At 28.8% G+C, this 12,762-nt stretch overlaps 3 protein-coding genes across 3 annotated transcripts; 1 reads left to right on the top strand and 2 right to left on the bottom strand.

The window, feature by feature from the left end:
• Positions 1-983: 983 nt before the first annotated feature.
• On the bottom strand, positions 984-2,779 carry LOC130670810 (uncharacterized). The gene is made up of 5 exons (XM_057474358.1): positions 2,541-2,779; positions 2,139-2,383; positions 1,669-2,033; positions 1,523-1,595; positions 984-1,179 (listed from the first exon to the last, which is right to left on the bottom strand). The coding sequence occupies exons 1-5, from the start codon at positions 2,636-2,638 to the stop codon at positions 986-988; spliced, it is 975 nt and encodes a 324-aa protein (XP_057330341.1). The 5' UTR covers positions 2,639-2,779; the 3' UTR covers positions 984-985.
• A 91-nt stretch (positions 2,780-2,870) lies between these two features.
• LOC130670809 (transcriptional adapter 1-like) lies at positions 2,871-7,475 on the top strand. The gene is made up of 6 exons (XM_057474357.1): positions 2,871-3,062; positions 3,141-3,177; positions 4,493-4,729; positions 4,818-5,170; positions 5,893-6,055; positions 6,129-7,475. Exons 1-6 carry the CDS (start codon positions 2,992-2,994, stop codon positions 6,243-6,245), a joined length of 978 nt encoding a protein of 325 aa, XP_057330340.1. The 5' UTR covers positions 2,871-2,991; the 3' UTR covers positions 6,246-7,475.
• Positions 6,679-11,866, bottom strand: LOC130670808 (AP-3 complex subunit mu-1). The gene is made up of 8 exons (XM_057474356.1): positions 11,682-11,866; positions 9,733-9,917; positions 9,397-9,631; positions 8,332-8,491; positions 7,479-7,592; positions 7,229-7,408; positions 6,938-7,147; positions 6,679-6,859 (listed from the first exon to the last, which is right to left on the bottom strand). Exons 1-8 carry the CDS (start codon positions 11,714-11,716, stop codon positions 6,725-6,727), a joined length of 1,254 nt encoding a protein of 417 aa, XP_057330339.1. The 5' UTR covers positions 11,717-11,866; the 3' UTR covers positions 6,679-6,724.
• Positions 11,867-12,762: the final 896 nt, after the last annotated feature.

Genomic DNA, 12,762 nt, shown 5'->3' with positions numbered 1-12,762 from the left:
TATAATTCAAAAATTTGAAAACCGTAAGATTTTTTTTTTTTTTTTAAATATTTTACTTTATGACAAATTGATGAAAATGAATACTAATTAATAATTAATTCCGGATATTTTTTATAATTTCTATTTATTGTCATGATGACGTAGAAATAAATTTAACATAATTATGAAATGATTAAATTGTTATTTTTTAAATATTTATTTCAATTAGTTCAAGTTGTACAGTTTTTCACTATTTTACATTCCCCATCCCAAAAGTCCCTTTATATTACTTTGTTATACATGAATTAGTTTAACTATTTACTTTAATACTTATATATGACTAGGGAACGGTTTTACATTCATAATAAAATCATATAAGTAACTTCAGAATCTACATTCATATAAATATATATTTCATTTTAGTATTTATTGCACTGCGTCTGTTTACTCTTCTCTTTTTCCGGCTCTCTCGATTGCTGCGATCAGGCTGCACACTTCTCGTACTAGCGGACCTCTTAAAAGTTCCTTAACTAAGAAGTCTAGATCCGCCTCATATTTATTATCTGTCAATGACTGGATTGCTTGCGCTGTTTTTTCACTGCATAAGTTTCTGACTTCTCTACAAGTTAAAAGATGAGCAAGTGTTTCCTGCTGACTATTGCAGATACGATAGCTCCAGTCTTTGAATCCTTTCTTGAAGCAACGGTCAATATTGCCACATCTTAATCTGGCCCACACTTCTTTCACCCAGCTTTCACCAGATTTATCCTTCCAATAGTCCTCGCAACCTTCTGAAGTCTTTGTGAACTTGTAGAGTGGACAAGTAAGTTGATTTATGCACCATTTCTCTGGTCTTCTTCTCTCATGGTTATTTGGCTGTTTCATTTGAAAATCATATTGATTTTTTTTACATCCCCAATGTTCTTTTTTTATAAATGTTAATTGATCGCCTCACCATTCCAGCGACATATTTTTATTTCCTGATAAAAGATGAGATCTTATATTATCAGATTTTTTTATAACTTGTTAAAATCATATCAACTTGTGCCAATAGCTCCTGTGCTACTGGTGCTTTCAAGTTATTTAGTGTTTGATTGATTTTTTTAAATAATAACCATTGCTGACGAGGCACTACTATCTTTTTCAAGTTATTTATTTGTCCCTGAATAGTAGTGATTTTCTTTTTGCCAATGGTACTTTCTGAAAGTATTAATGATTACAATATTATATTTTCCATAGAAAGAAGTATTAGAATTGCTTTGCAAAACAGTTTTTCAAAAAAAAGTAAGAACGTAGATGTTGTATTGCTTCCCATGAACAATATTTAAAAAAAAAAACACACACACACACACACAAACAAATCTGCTCTGATCCTATACATTTTCATGTTTTTTCAATCCATTACTTTTTAACCCCAGTATTTTTTCTTGTGAGTATAATAAAACAAAAAGTTGATGCTGATCGTGAACATTAAAGAAGAAGGAACCAAGCCGTTTCATGACATGCTTTTTCGCAAAATTAATAGAATATATAAGATTCTTACCCGACGGGTACTGGAGTCTGTGATTCAAATCATCTGAAGATGTGCGTAGTTCAAAATTTTCTTTGTTCGAAATCTACAACATTAAAAAAAAAAGTTATTTCTGGTTATAAAAATTCTAAAATAAATGCTCAATAGTTTGCAATTACCATATCAATTGCCTCATGTTCCGTAGAAGTCGATAGCTCATACAAAGAATGCCGTCGGCGTTTCAAGCATGCAATCGATTTGTCAATCGAACAATTTTCTCGTTGATTTAAACTTTCTGAATTTAATGGCGACAGTACTGATAATGTTCGTGACGAAGAATCATTATCAGTTGATGAGTCCATTGGCATAATCTGATCCTGTAAATCAGCAGTATCACAAGCAATCGACGTTGGTATCTCGTTTGCAACAGGATCTAGTTCTTCCAATATTTTACACTCGTAGTTTTTTTTAAAAATTGAGTTTAATACTCCATACTTCTTTGGCTGTATCAGACTAGACATTTCAGAAGTTGGTATTTCAATCCCTGCAACATCAAAATTATTTGCTCATTTTCTATACTTATAACGATGATTGGTACGAATTTTTAAATATATATTATCATTGATTATTTAAAAAATTGTATATTTACGTATGCTCGGAATTATTTGTCCACTACTGGGAGGAAATTCCAGAATTTCTTGGTCAGTCAATGGTACAACGATATTTGAAAACTTGATGGGAATTGCCGCTGGTTTGATTTGTTTTTTGTTTTTGGTGATGTTGTAGTCGTCATCATTAAAATGACAACTACATACAAATCGATCTTTGGATAAAATTTCGAAAGGTAAACCCAGAAGATCGTGGTCTCCCAAAGCTTGAAGCCATCTCCGACATCTGCAATATGATTATTTAAATGATATCATGAGGATAACTAGAAGATGAACAACTCAGAGAATTTATTTATTTACTATCATAAGGTATTAAAATTATTCAAAGAAAACAATTATTTCAATTTTAAAAACATGAAAACCAAATTTTAAGGTTAGCTTACCTGTCTATATTGTTGGGAAATTTTGAAAATGTACAACCGTGTTTTACTTTGCTACCTTGTCGATGACCACAAGATTTCACTGCACAATTTCGGGTCATTCTTTTTATTATTTTAAACACAATTTTTTTTATTTCAATTTTGCAGAAAACGTTTTCTTTATACACAATGAGGTTTTTCTAATACGGTTATGCGTTTTAAATATTTAATTTACGAAAAAGGCACCAGGGAGTGCTGGGTCACATCAGTGATGCCACTAAAAAATATTTTTTTTGATGTACTTTTGCATTATTATCGTGGTATCTCTCTGGTCCAAACTGTTTGAATAAGGAGTGGAGGGGAGCATGAAGTGTCCATACCCTGGTGTGTACTGTACCGTACACTCCGAAAATAAACAGTAAAATTATTAAACAATAGATAAATAAATGTAAATTGTTTATAAATAATAATAAAAATGGCGGCTTCAAGAGATTTAAATCTTGCTAGAAAAAATCTTACAAATTCTCTCGGTGACAATGCCAAAGTGTAAGTATTAATTGCTAATAAGGTTATCTATAATTTGAATATAAAAATTTGATAAATATCAAAATTTATTTATTACAGATATTTTGAAAAAATGAAATTATGGTTTCAAATGAAGGTAAAGTTATAATTTTAATTAGTTAATAAAATGAAAATGACATTTAAAAAATTTTATTTTACTGACAAGTTACTTGTTTATAAATTTATAAAATTGTCTGACGTCTGCTGCTTGTAGTATCAAATAAATAAATTGAATCGAGTAATTTGAAATGTTACAAATACCCAAGTAGCACAGAGTCAACTTCAAGATGTCTTTTGCAAGGATAAAACAAATTTTTTTTTATCTCAGTCAAGTTTTTTTAGATAAATAAGACGTACGATGTTGGTCCTAGTGGTCATAGAAAATTTGTATTCTTTTTCCCGTCTTAAAAAAGTCATTTAAATTTAAAAATCGTTTAGATGATGACTTATTTGACAATTATTTGTAATTTACTTTTTGCCGTCACTTGTGTCAAGTCTTCTAACCAGATATTTTTTCGGTGACATAAATTTCTGATCGTTTTGCCATCATTTTGGTGCCTTATTGAAATGTCAAAAAACTGATAACTTATAGATGTCATAAAGTCAAGGGCATGTTCAGAAATACACTCTGGAAGAGAAGTATTCAACCCCTGCGTTTAGAAATATCCTCTGGTCGTCAAATTAAAGGAATAATTCGACATTACAAAGGTTCTAATCCCCTGGAAAAGTAATTTTTCATCTCTAGAGTGTATTTCTGAAGACGCCCCAAGTGTGCTACTTGGATTACAAATTCAAAGAAATTCAAATCATTATATGGACGGATTTGCACATCCCTACCCATTGTAGCACACTTGCCTTTGTGGCATCTATAAGATATCAGTTTTTTGACATATCAATAATGCACCAACATCCCTTATTAAGAAAAATGATTTAATCCATGCTAAATGTATATCTATATATTAGTCAATTCGAATTGTTTAGAATAATTTCAAATCATTTTTCTTAATCTGGGATGTTGACAAAACGATCAGAAATTTATGTCATCGAAAAAATATCTACTTAAAAGACTTAACACAAGTGACGACAAAAAGTCAATCACAAATAGTGGTAAAATAAATCATCTAAATGACTTTTTAATTGAAATAAGACAGGAAAAACAACACAACTCTTCTCTGTCTCTGGAACCAACATTTCCATGTCGTATTTAAACCAAAAAAGGTGACTTTGAGACAACAAAAATTTGTCTTATCCTTTAAAAGACATCTTAAAGTTGTCTCTGTGCTACTTGAGCAATTTTAATCTAGAATTTAAAAAATTGCCAATTGTAAATTACATTCACACTCATATAAATAAACATAATGTAAGACATTTATTTTCTTTTATAATAAAAATTATAAATTTAATTATTGCAGAGTTCCAAAGAAGAATTTGATTGTGAAGCCAGAAATATTATGACAGATGAACAGATTCATTTACATAATGAATTTCTTCTGTGTTTATTTAATAAAGTACGAGGGCTTGCTACTGCAACACCTCTAAGGCCGATGAAAGCTAATAATACCCATGTTCATACAGACAAAGACAAAATATTAAAAGAAAAACGATTAAAATTAAAGAGAAAATATAAAACTGACAGATCTAATTTCGAAGTTAGTATTTATTCATTAATTATTTAATGACATTGCATTGTGATGTCAGTTAAAAAATAAAATTATATTACAACATTTATATTTTTAGCCCGCAGATATGTACGTCGATGTGTTGAGTCAAATGTCATCTCCAGTAGGTGATGAACCCATTGGTGCTAACAGATCTAGTGCCCAAGAATTATTGTTACCTGATAGAACATTTGTATTAGCAAGATTAATGTTAGCTGCTTGGGAAAACAATATGGATAGTGCTGATGAAAATACCGCTCATATAATAATTGCTGCGACACAAATATTTCTTAAAAATATTATTACAGCTGTACTTACAAAAAGAAAAGGATTTGCTGTTCATCAGAAAAGTTTTATTTATAATATAGGAGAACCAGTACCGAGTTCATGGAAAAGAAATACAATGTTTATACCTCGTGGTATTCATTTTAGGTACATAGAAAAATATTTTAAAAACCGGTGACCCAATCCTAGAACTTCTGCTGTCTGAAAAAACCCGAAAACATTTAAAATGTTTTTAAATTTCTTGAAAATACTCTGAAGTAAATTCTTCTAATTCAAAAATATTTTGAACTTCCCGCTATGAAAATTTAAAAGTTAAAAAAAAATAGAAGTTATTGGTTTCGGTTCGACTTCCAAAAATTAAGTTTTCATTAGATCTTGACGTTTCAAAACCCTGAATATTTTCAGGTGGGTGTCCGCGCGTGAGTATGTAGACTAATTTTTGGTCGACGATATCTTTAAATTGAGTAGGTTTTGAAATCTATCGGCTGAGTAGTTTCCAAGTTTTTTGAAAAATAAAAATAAAAATTTTTTTTTTGTTTGTTGCATCACTCGTAAGCCGCTCAACAAATTTGCGTCAAAATTAAATCAAAGCTAAATCTCAAAATATTTTTTTAAGCTGGAAGAGTTCAAAATTTTCAGATTTCTTTTCCATAATTTAATTATAAAATAAAAAAATTAAGAGCTAAGTAAAAATAATTTTTCAAAACTTTTCGTACACGAATTTCTTTCAACAACTCAAGAAAAATTCGATACTATAAAACAAAATTGTTTTCATATTTACGTACACACAAGCAAGAGTATGATCTTAACAATATAATTATTTATTTAAAAATAATATTAATGTCATCTGTTTAATTTTTATTCTACAGTAAGACAACGGACATAATTGAACCCGATGGACAAGTACCAGCAGTAAAGCAGACAGTCGATGAAATGGAACAAGCAACCGCTTTTGCTATGGCTTGTTCAACACCAGTATTATCACCAGCTTTACCTCCCGTCAGTGTTAACGATTTATTGCAAACACTAAAGGTTTAGTATACATTTTTTCTTTCTTTTTAATGATCGTTTTAAAAACACTGTGATAATAAAATTATACTTTCAGATTTATAAAAATTTGGTTAATAATCATACAGTATATGCAACTAATATGGAACGATTATTCACGTATCCTACACATCCAACTTGGGAGGATTTAGAGATTAAAAAGTTCATGTGTTAAACTAAATTTGTGATTACATATTATTTTAAATTAAATGTATCAATTGCTGTATATACTTATTATGATACACGAAATTATTTGAAATTAATTTTAGATAATTCGTTATTGCATTTCATTAAGTTCTTTAATGTTCAAGAATAATACGAGCAAAAACAAGTATATTGTGAGACAAGGGATAAAACATAACGATTTCAGACCAGGGTGAAGTTGACTGTCTGTGCTGTAGGCGAGATTAACCTTTCGTCCATCGCACTATGAGTGCAACGCGGGAATTTTTATTTTAAAAGATTATTTAAAAAGAAAATAAATTTCCGTCTTTTTAAATTTTATGAGTTCTTCTACTATATTTTTTTAGTATCGAACGTACGAATGATGGTGGATTCGACATCAAATTCAATTATTACTACAGTAATAAAAATTAACAAGACTGAAAAATTGTTATATAAATTATATAAAGTAGAATCTGTTTATTTATACAATTACATTCGAATCTGGAATTTTCCAGCTTTAGTAATATACTTAACGCCTTTAAATGGTTTATATTTTTCACCATACATGTCCAAACCGCTTACTTTCAAACCAGAAACGGCTAATTGATTTATTGTGAAATGAACCTGGAAAGAAATTATTTTTAATTTCTTTTTATTTGATATTTTTAAATAAAAAAAAAAAGTTTATACTTAAAAACTCACATTAATCGCAGGATTTGATTCAGAAAATGATGCTCCATTTTGTATGGTAATTGACCCACGTAAATTTGGTAGTTTCGAAACATCTATGCGTCCAATATCCCAAAATAATACTTTGCTAACAGGATCAAATGAATACTTGCCTTGATTTGGTACTAAAGTACAATTCAAAACAATTTTCGGCATCGGTATTTCGAGTGTAACATTTTCGACCTCAATAAAAAATAAAAAACAAGTAAAGTATAAAAATTTTATGTTAAAATAAAAAATAAAACTTGTAAATTTAACACTCACTGTTCGACCAACAGTTTGTTTTGGTCCAACTGTTATATCCAATCTACCACCGCCTGGTTCTTTTAGACTGATATTATGTCTTACGTAAATCGGAATTGCTACAATACTTTGTGATCCAATATGATATGAAAGTAATCGGAAATTACCGTCAGGCGGAATGAATGAGAGTATACGCTCTGACTATAAATTATTTTACAATTAATTATATTGGGTATAGTTTTTTTTTATTATAAATAAATAAATTAATTACCTCCCAACGTTTGAATCTAACACACGGATGAAAACTGACATCATCAAATAATCGTGGGTTCATAAAAGACAGTGTAAGATCTGGCATCCCACTTAATTTAATACAGCAGTCAACCTAAATAGTAAGTTATTTATTTAATATAATTTATTTTAATATTGATAAGTTATCAATACGGAAGTTTGTGCTCAACAATAAGAATAAAAGAAAAAAATTCACGCCAATTTCTCTATATCAAAGTGACGATCACCAGCAAATTCACCTAAATCAAATTAAAAGATATATTCAAATGTCGAGTGTCATAAAAGCCGTCGAAATTAAGGTTGTGAAAAGAATATATCAATAAAACTATCAGCAAGATAATTAGCAAGACCACCAGCAAGACAATTAGTAAGACCATCAGCAAGACAATTGTCTTGCTCGTCTTACTGGCGGTCATGTTCGTTGTCTTGCTAATTATTTTGCTGGTGGTCTTGCTCATTGTCTTGCTAGTGGTCTTACTAATTGTCTGGCTGATGGTCTTGCTAATTGTCTTGCTAGTGGTTTTACTAATTGTCTTGCTGATGGTCTTGCTAATTGTCTTGCTGGTGGTCGTGCTAATTGTCTTGATCATTGTCTTGCTCATTGTCTTGCTGGTGGTCTTGCTAATTGTCTTGCTGATTGTCTTATTGACATATTTTTTTCACAACCTCAATTTCGACATTCTTTTATGGCATTCGATATTTGAATATATCTTTTAATTTAATTCACGTGAATTTCCTCGCGATCGTCATTATAATATAAAAAAATTTGGGCGAATTCTTTTCTTTTATCCTTATTGTTGAGCACAAACTTCTGTACCCTGTTGATAACTTACATATCCTTGAATTTCAGCAAAAACTGTAGCACCAGTTCGATCGATTATTGCATCAACTTCTTCTACTACATCAAAGTAAGCTTCATTATTAGTATACTTAACGCCTGTTCTTCTCCAAGGAATATTAGATAATTGGCCACTAGGTAAAATTGCACTCACACTGAAATTTGATATATTTTTAAATCATAAATAACAAGAAAAAGATGTGAGTGAGTGTTAATTGATACGTTAAGAATAGATGTCAGATGGGTAATCGGTAAAAATTAATTTTTATTTCATTTCATATGAATTCAAACCACAGATTTTTGATTTACCTCAAGATCGGACCGTATTTTGCGAAACGAAAATAAAAAAACGAAATTAAAAGTAAAAAATCTACTGGATCTAGATTTCTGAAATGTTTCGCACGTCAGCCGAAAATTGCAGGCCTCCCCCAACTACTCCTTAAGTCAAAATACATATTAAATTTTTTTCATTGCGCGAAAAATGTTCCGATCTTCAGGTACATGATTTTTGGAATAAAATTGAACTAGGATTTATATATTTGATTGGTTGTCATTTTGCTTTGTTTCATGCATTCGCACCCAAAATTACTGTCCCATGTACTCTCCCTGCGTTTTTATAATTTTTACCCGTTTTAGGAAAACAGGCTGGCCCCCAGTAAAACTGACCTAACCTGAGGATCTAGAGCCGGCACAAATTTATTATTTTATCAGAATTTTTTACACGTAGGAGACCTGATAGTAGATAAGAAGAATTAAATCACGTCTTAGTCGTGGATAAATTTATACTTTATGCTGTAAACTGCCGATGGAAAAATTTGCTAAATGAATGTCTTTTTCACGGCAATTTTTCCCGAGATTCCAGAGACGATTTGTGTGAGTATGCATAAAAAATTGAAGAGAAATGAAGAAGTGACCCGTTAAATAGAAAATTAGATAAAAGTGAGTAAATGAATGATCGGAATAAGTGAAATTTAATGGAAAATATTATAGATAAATAAAAGTTTTTGATGAATATGCAATGACGTAAATAATATTATATTTAAATAATAAAATTACTTACTTCGATTTTCCCGTAACTGTATTCGCGATTGTTCTTAAAATATTTGGTGGTTTTATGAGCTCTTTCAAAATATTTGATTCAGTAGCCAAAGGAAACCCGTTATCTAACATTTCATCTAATAATTCATAGACAACAACATAATTTTCTTTAATAATAGTCTCAGTGCACTCATTGAAATAATCTTCGAACGTGTCAACAACTCTGTGTAAAAATTCAATAACAAATAACGGGGGAACTGTAAAAATTTAAATATATAAATGCTTGTTATAATAATTTAAAATTATAATAGTAACAATAATAATAATAATAATAATAATAATAATAATAATATATTACCTTCTGTTGTACATACAGCAACAAAAAACATATGACATCGATAAATACTAATTAAATAATGATGTGGTGTAGCAATAACTGGTGGAGTATTTTCAGGGGATAAAACTCTTCTTTGTTGATCGAAAAAGTAGTCACATAAAGATCGAGCAACTGCGCTCTTCCAATGCTTTTCCATGAACACATCTCTACAAAAATTTATTTAATTTTTTTTATTTATTAAATTTTCATGCCAAGGCACAAGTGAAATCATACAGATGATCTTACAGCAGTAGAAAAAATTTGAAGTGATCAAACAACAATAATACTATCAATTTAAATCAGTCATACAGACAAAAATACAATAAATAATGAGAGATGAAAAGTTCAACGATACACCGCTACAAATTTCGTTAAATAAAATCTAGATTTAGTAGATAATTATACATCTTGTTCTTAAATATCTCAATACTGCCTGATTTAATCAGATCTAAGGGTAACTCTTGCCAAAGACGGTAATTGATACTACAAATGATTGTTCATATAGCACAGTAGAAAAGTATGACATTTTTAAATTTACATTGTTCTTTTTAATAGCTAGTCTTTCAGAACGTCTTGTATCATTATCATCAATTAATAGCTCACGTAAATAAAGAGGTTTTCCAAATTCTTATAATTTGTAGAAGTACATAAATACACTCTTCTTGATTTTACTGATAATTTTAGTATATTTTAGAAAAAGAAGATAAATATTTGTCTTGTTTGTAACATAAAAAAAAGGTTCATTCTACAAAAATGATGTTCCTGAGAGGATTCTGAAGTTAGCAGACAATTAACAATTTTCGAGTTTTTTCTCAACTAATTAATTACAATAGAAAAAAAATGCACATGTAGAAAATTAAAACAACTATAGGTGCAATTAACTGAAATATTTTTTTCTATAAATTATCGTTTTGAAAAAAATACAAAAATTACTATTAGACATCGGCTAAATTCAGTATCATTTGCTGAAGATTGAAACTTCATTCGTGAAATGAAAAAAAAATCTACTGGATGACTAGATTTCTGATATGTTTCGCATATAGATGGTGGTAATTTCAGCTGTAAATTGCAGGCCACCCCCAAAAAAATCCCAAGATTGTCTGTCAATATATGAGTGTGAATGTACCAGATATGAGAAAAATATGACAATAAAGTTAGCAGACATTTAACAACATTTTGATTCTTTTTAACAAAAAAAATAAATATTTTGAAAAATTGCACATATAGTTTATTAAATTTTCTACATGTGCATTTTTTTAGAAATATATTTTTTTAATTAATTATCTATTTAAAAAAATTTATTTAAATTTCAAATGTCTGCTAACTCTACTGTCATGAGAAAAAGTTTAAATTGTAAAAACGAACTAAACAATTAAAAAATAAAATTTTGAAAAAATGCATATACCGATTTATAAATTCTATGAATGCGGACTTTCTAATTTTAATTTTATTAACATTTTGTTCTATTATTTCCAAATTATTTTGTCTCATATCTGCTATATTTACAATCATGTCAATTTCAGGATCATGATTTGTTGATAGAGTGGATAGTTCATCGTCGAAAGCATTTAAAAATAAATGTATAAGTAAAACTGATTTTTAACTTTGACTCGCCCTCAGTAAATATTTTGTAGACTTTAATTCTCTGAAAAACCAGATAGGCAATTAGCGGTAATTGAATTTTTTTTTTTTTATTCAGTGTTATTAGCATGAGCAATCTAATTTCCATGAATGTCTGCCTCGTAATTGAGTTAGAGGTCCCATCTTTGGAGACAATTTTTTTCTATGTTACAGTTAATACATTTTTCATATGGGATCAGAGAAAACAAATCGACCGCAAAGGGTGACATATTTTTTTTCTTTGACATAAGAGATTTACGATAGATTTTTAAAAATCTGTCAAACTTATTATAACAATAAATATGACTTACCCGGAGGAATTTATAATGAAAAGGCTGTTAATCATCTTTACGAACACAAATAAACTATAAAACTTAAGATTTCTATTTTAATAAATTCTACTAAACAATAAACTATAGAATAAGTTTAAGTTGACAGTGAAAAAAAACTGGATAATCTTATTTTGTTTTCATTATTATTATTATTATTATTGTAATTTTGGTATCATCTCTGGTAGTATAAAATGGAATTAAATAAAAAATCTACTCGCAATTACCAACAGCATCCACTTTTGATGTCGGTAAGTGAGAACTACTTGAAAATATATTTTTCTCTATTTAAAAAACAGCGGGAAATTCAAATTCGTGTTCCGAAATTTGTGATAAGTTTAGTTACAGTAAAAATTATCTGAATTTAAGTTAATTAATTAAAAATAAACTTGTATAAGTAAAAGAATTTATAAAAATTTTTTAAAAAGCTGCAGCGGGAAATTCAAATTTCCATTGTTTTTTTTCAATAATGTAATATAAATTCGATTTGATTTGTATTAAAAAATCATTATAAAGTCTTAAAGAAGAATTACAATAGATTCTTCAAATTTACGACATTTGATGTCCACGTGGACATTTTGTAACGACTTTTTAAAATCAAGATAATAAATTCTAAAGATTTTTGTCTATGAGTACTTATGTAATTAAAAATATTCATTTTTAGAACTTTCTTATTTATAATCCTCTAGTGTAAATAATTTAGCAATTATTCTATTTAGAATTTTATGGGCGTCACTAATTATTATTTTTTCTGTGTAGAGTAAAAATTACGATGTCATCAGCAAGCAGTACTATGATTACCAACTGTCAAAAAATTAATAAAAATGATAAATCACAAAAAAAAGTATTTAAAAAAATGCACTTGTAGTTTTTCAAATTTTCTGCATGTGCATATTTTTAAGATTTTTTTTGTAATTGATTTGTTTAAAAGAAAAATTCAAAAATCATAAGATGTCTGCTAACTTCATGAGAGTGAATGTAGCAGACATCAGACAAATTTAAAATTATATATAAATAGAGTAAATAATTAATGAAATAAAATTTTTAAAAAATGCGCATTTAA

This window comes from Microplitis mediator, chromosome 7 (genome assembly GCF_029852145.1).
Source record: "Microplitis mediator isolate UGA2020A chromosome 7, iyMicMedi2.1, whole genome shotgun sequence".
Taxonomy (NCBI): domain Eukaryota; kingdom Metazoa; phylum Arthropoda; class Insecta; order Hymenoptera; family Braconidae; genus Microplitis; species Microplitis mediator.
The sequence above is the reverse complement of the archived record's forward strand: the minus strand, read 5'-3'. Positions and strand labels throughout refer to the sequence as shown.

Coding starts and splice junctions, on each gene's coding strand:
- LOC130670810 (XM_057474358.1), bottom strand. CDS start 2,638: ATGACCCGAAATTGTGCAGTGAAATCTTGTGGTCATCGACAAGGTAGC. Junction 2,034..2,138: donor ACAAATAATTCCGAGCATAC/GTAAATATACAA, acceptor TTGATGTTGCAG/GGATTGAAATACCAACTTCT. Junction 1,180..1,522: donor CAGACTCCAGTACCCGTCGG/GTAAGAATCTTA, acceptor TAATACTTTCAG/AAAGTACCATTGGCAAAAAG.
- LOC130670809 (XM_057474357.1), top strand. CDS start 2,992: ATGGCGGCTTCAAGAGATTTAAATCTTGCTAGAAAAAATCTTACAAAT. Junction 4,730..4,817: donor CTGACAGATCTAATTTCGAA/GTTAGTATTTAT, acceptor TTATATTTTTAG/CCCGCAGATATGTACGTCGA. Junction 6,056..6,128: donor ATTTATTGCAAACACTAAAG/GTTTAGTATACA, acceptor TTATACTTTCAG/ATTTATAAAAATTTGGTTAA.
- LOC130670808 (XM_057474356.1), bottom strand. CDS start 11,716: ATGATTAACAGCCTTTTCATTATAAATTCCTCCGG. Junction 9,632..9,732: donor TGCTGTATGTACAACAGAAG/GTAATATATTAT, acceptor AAATTTTTACAG/TTCCCCCGTTATTTGTTATT. Junction 7,593..8,331: donor TTGCTGAAATTCAAGGATAT/GTAAGTTATCAA, acceptor CTTACTATTTAG/GTTGACTGCTGTATTAAATT.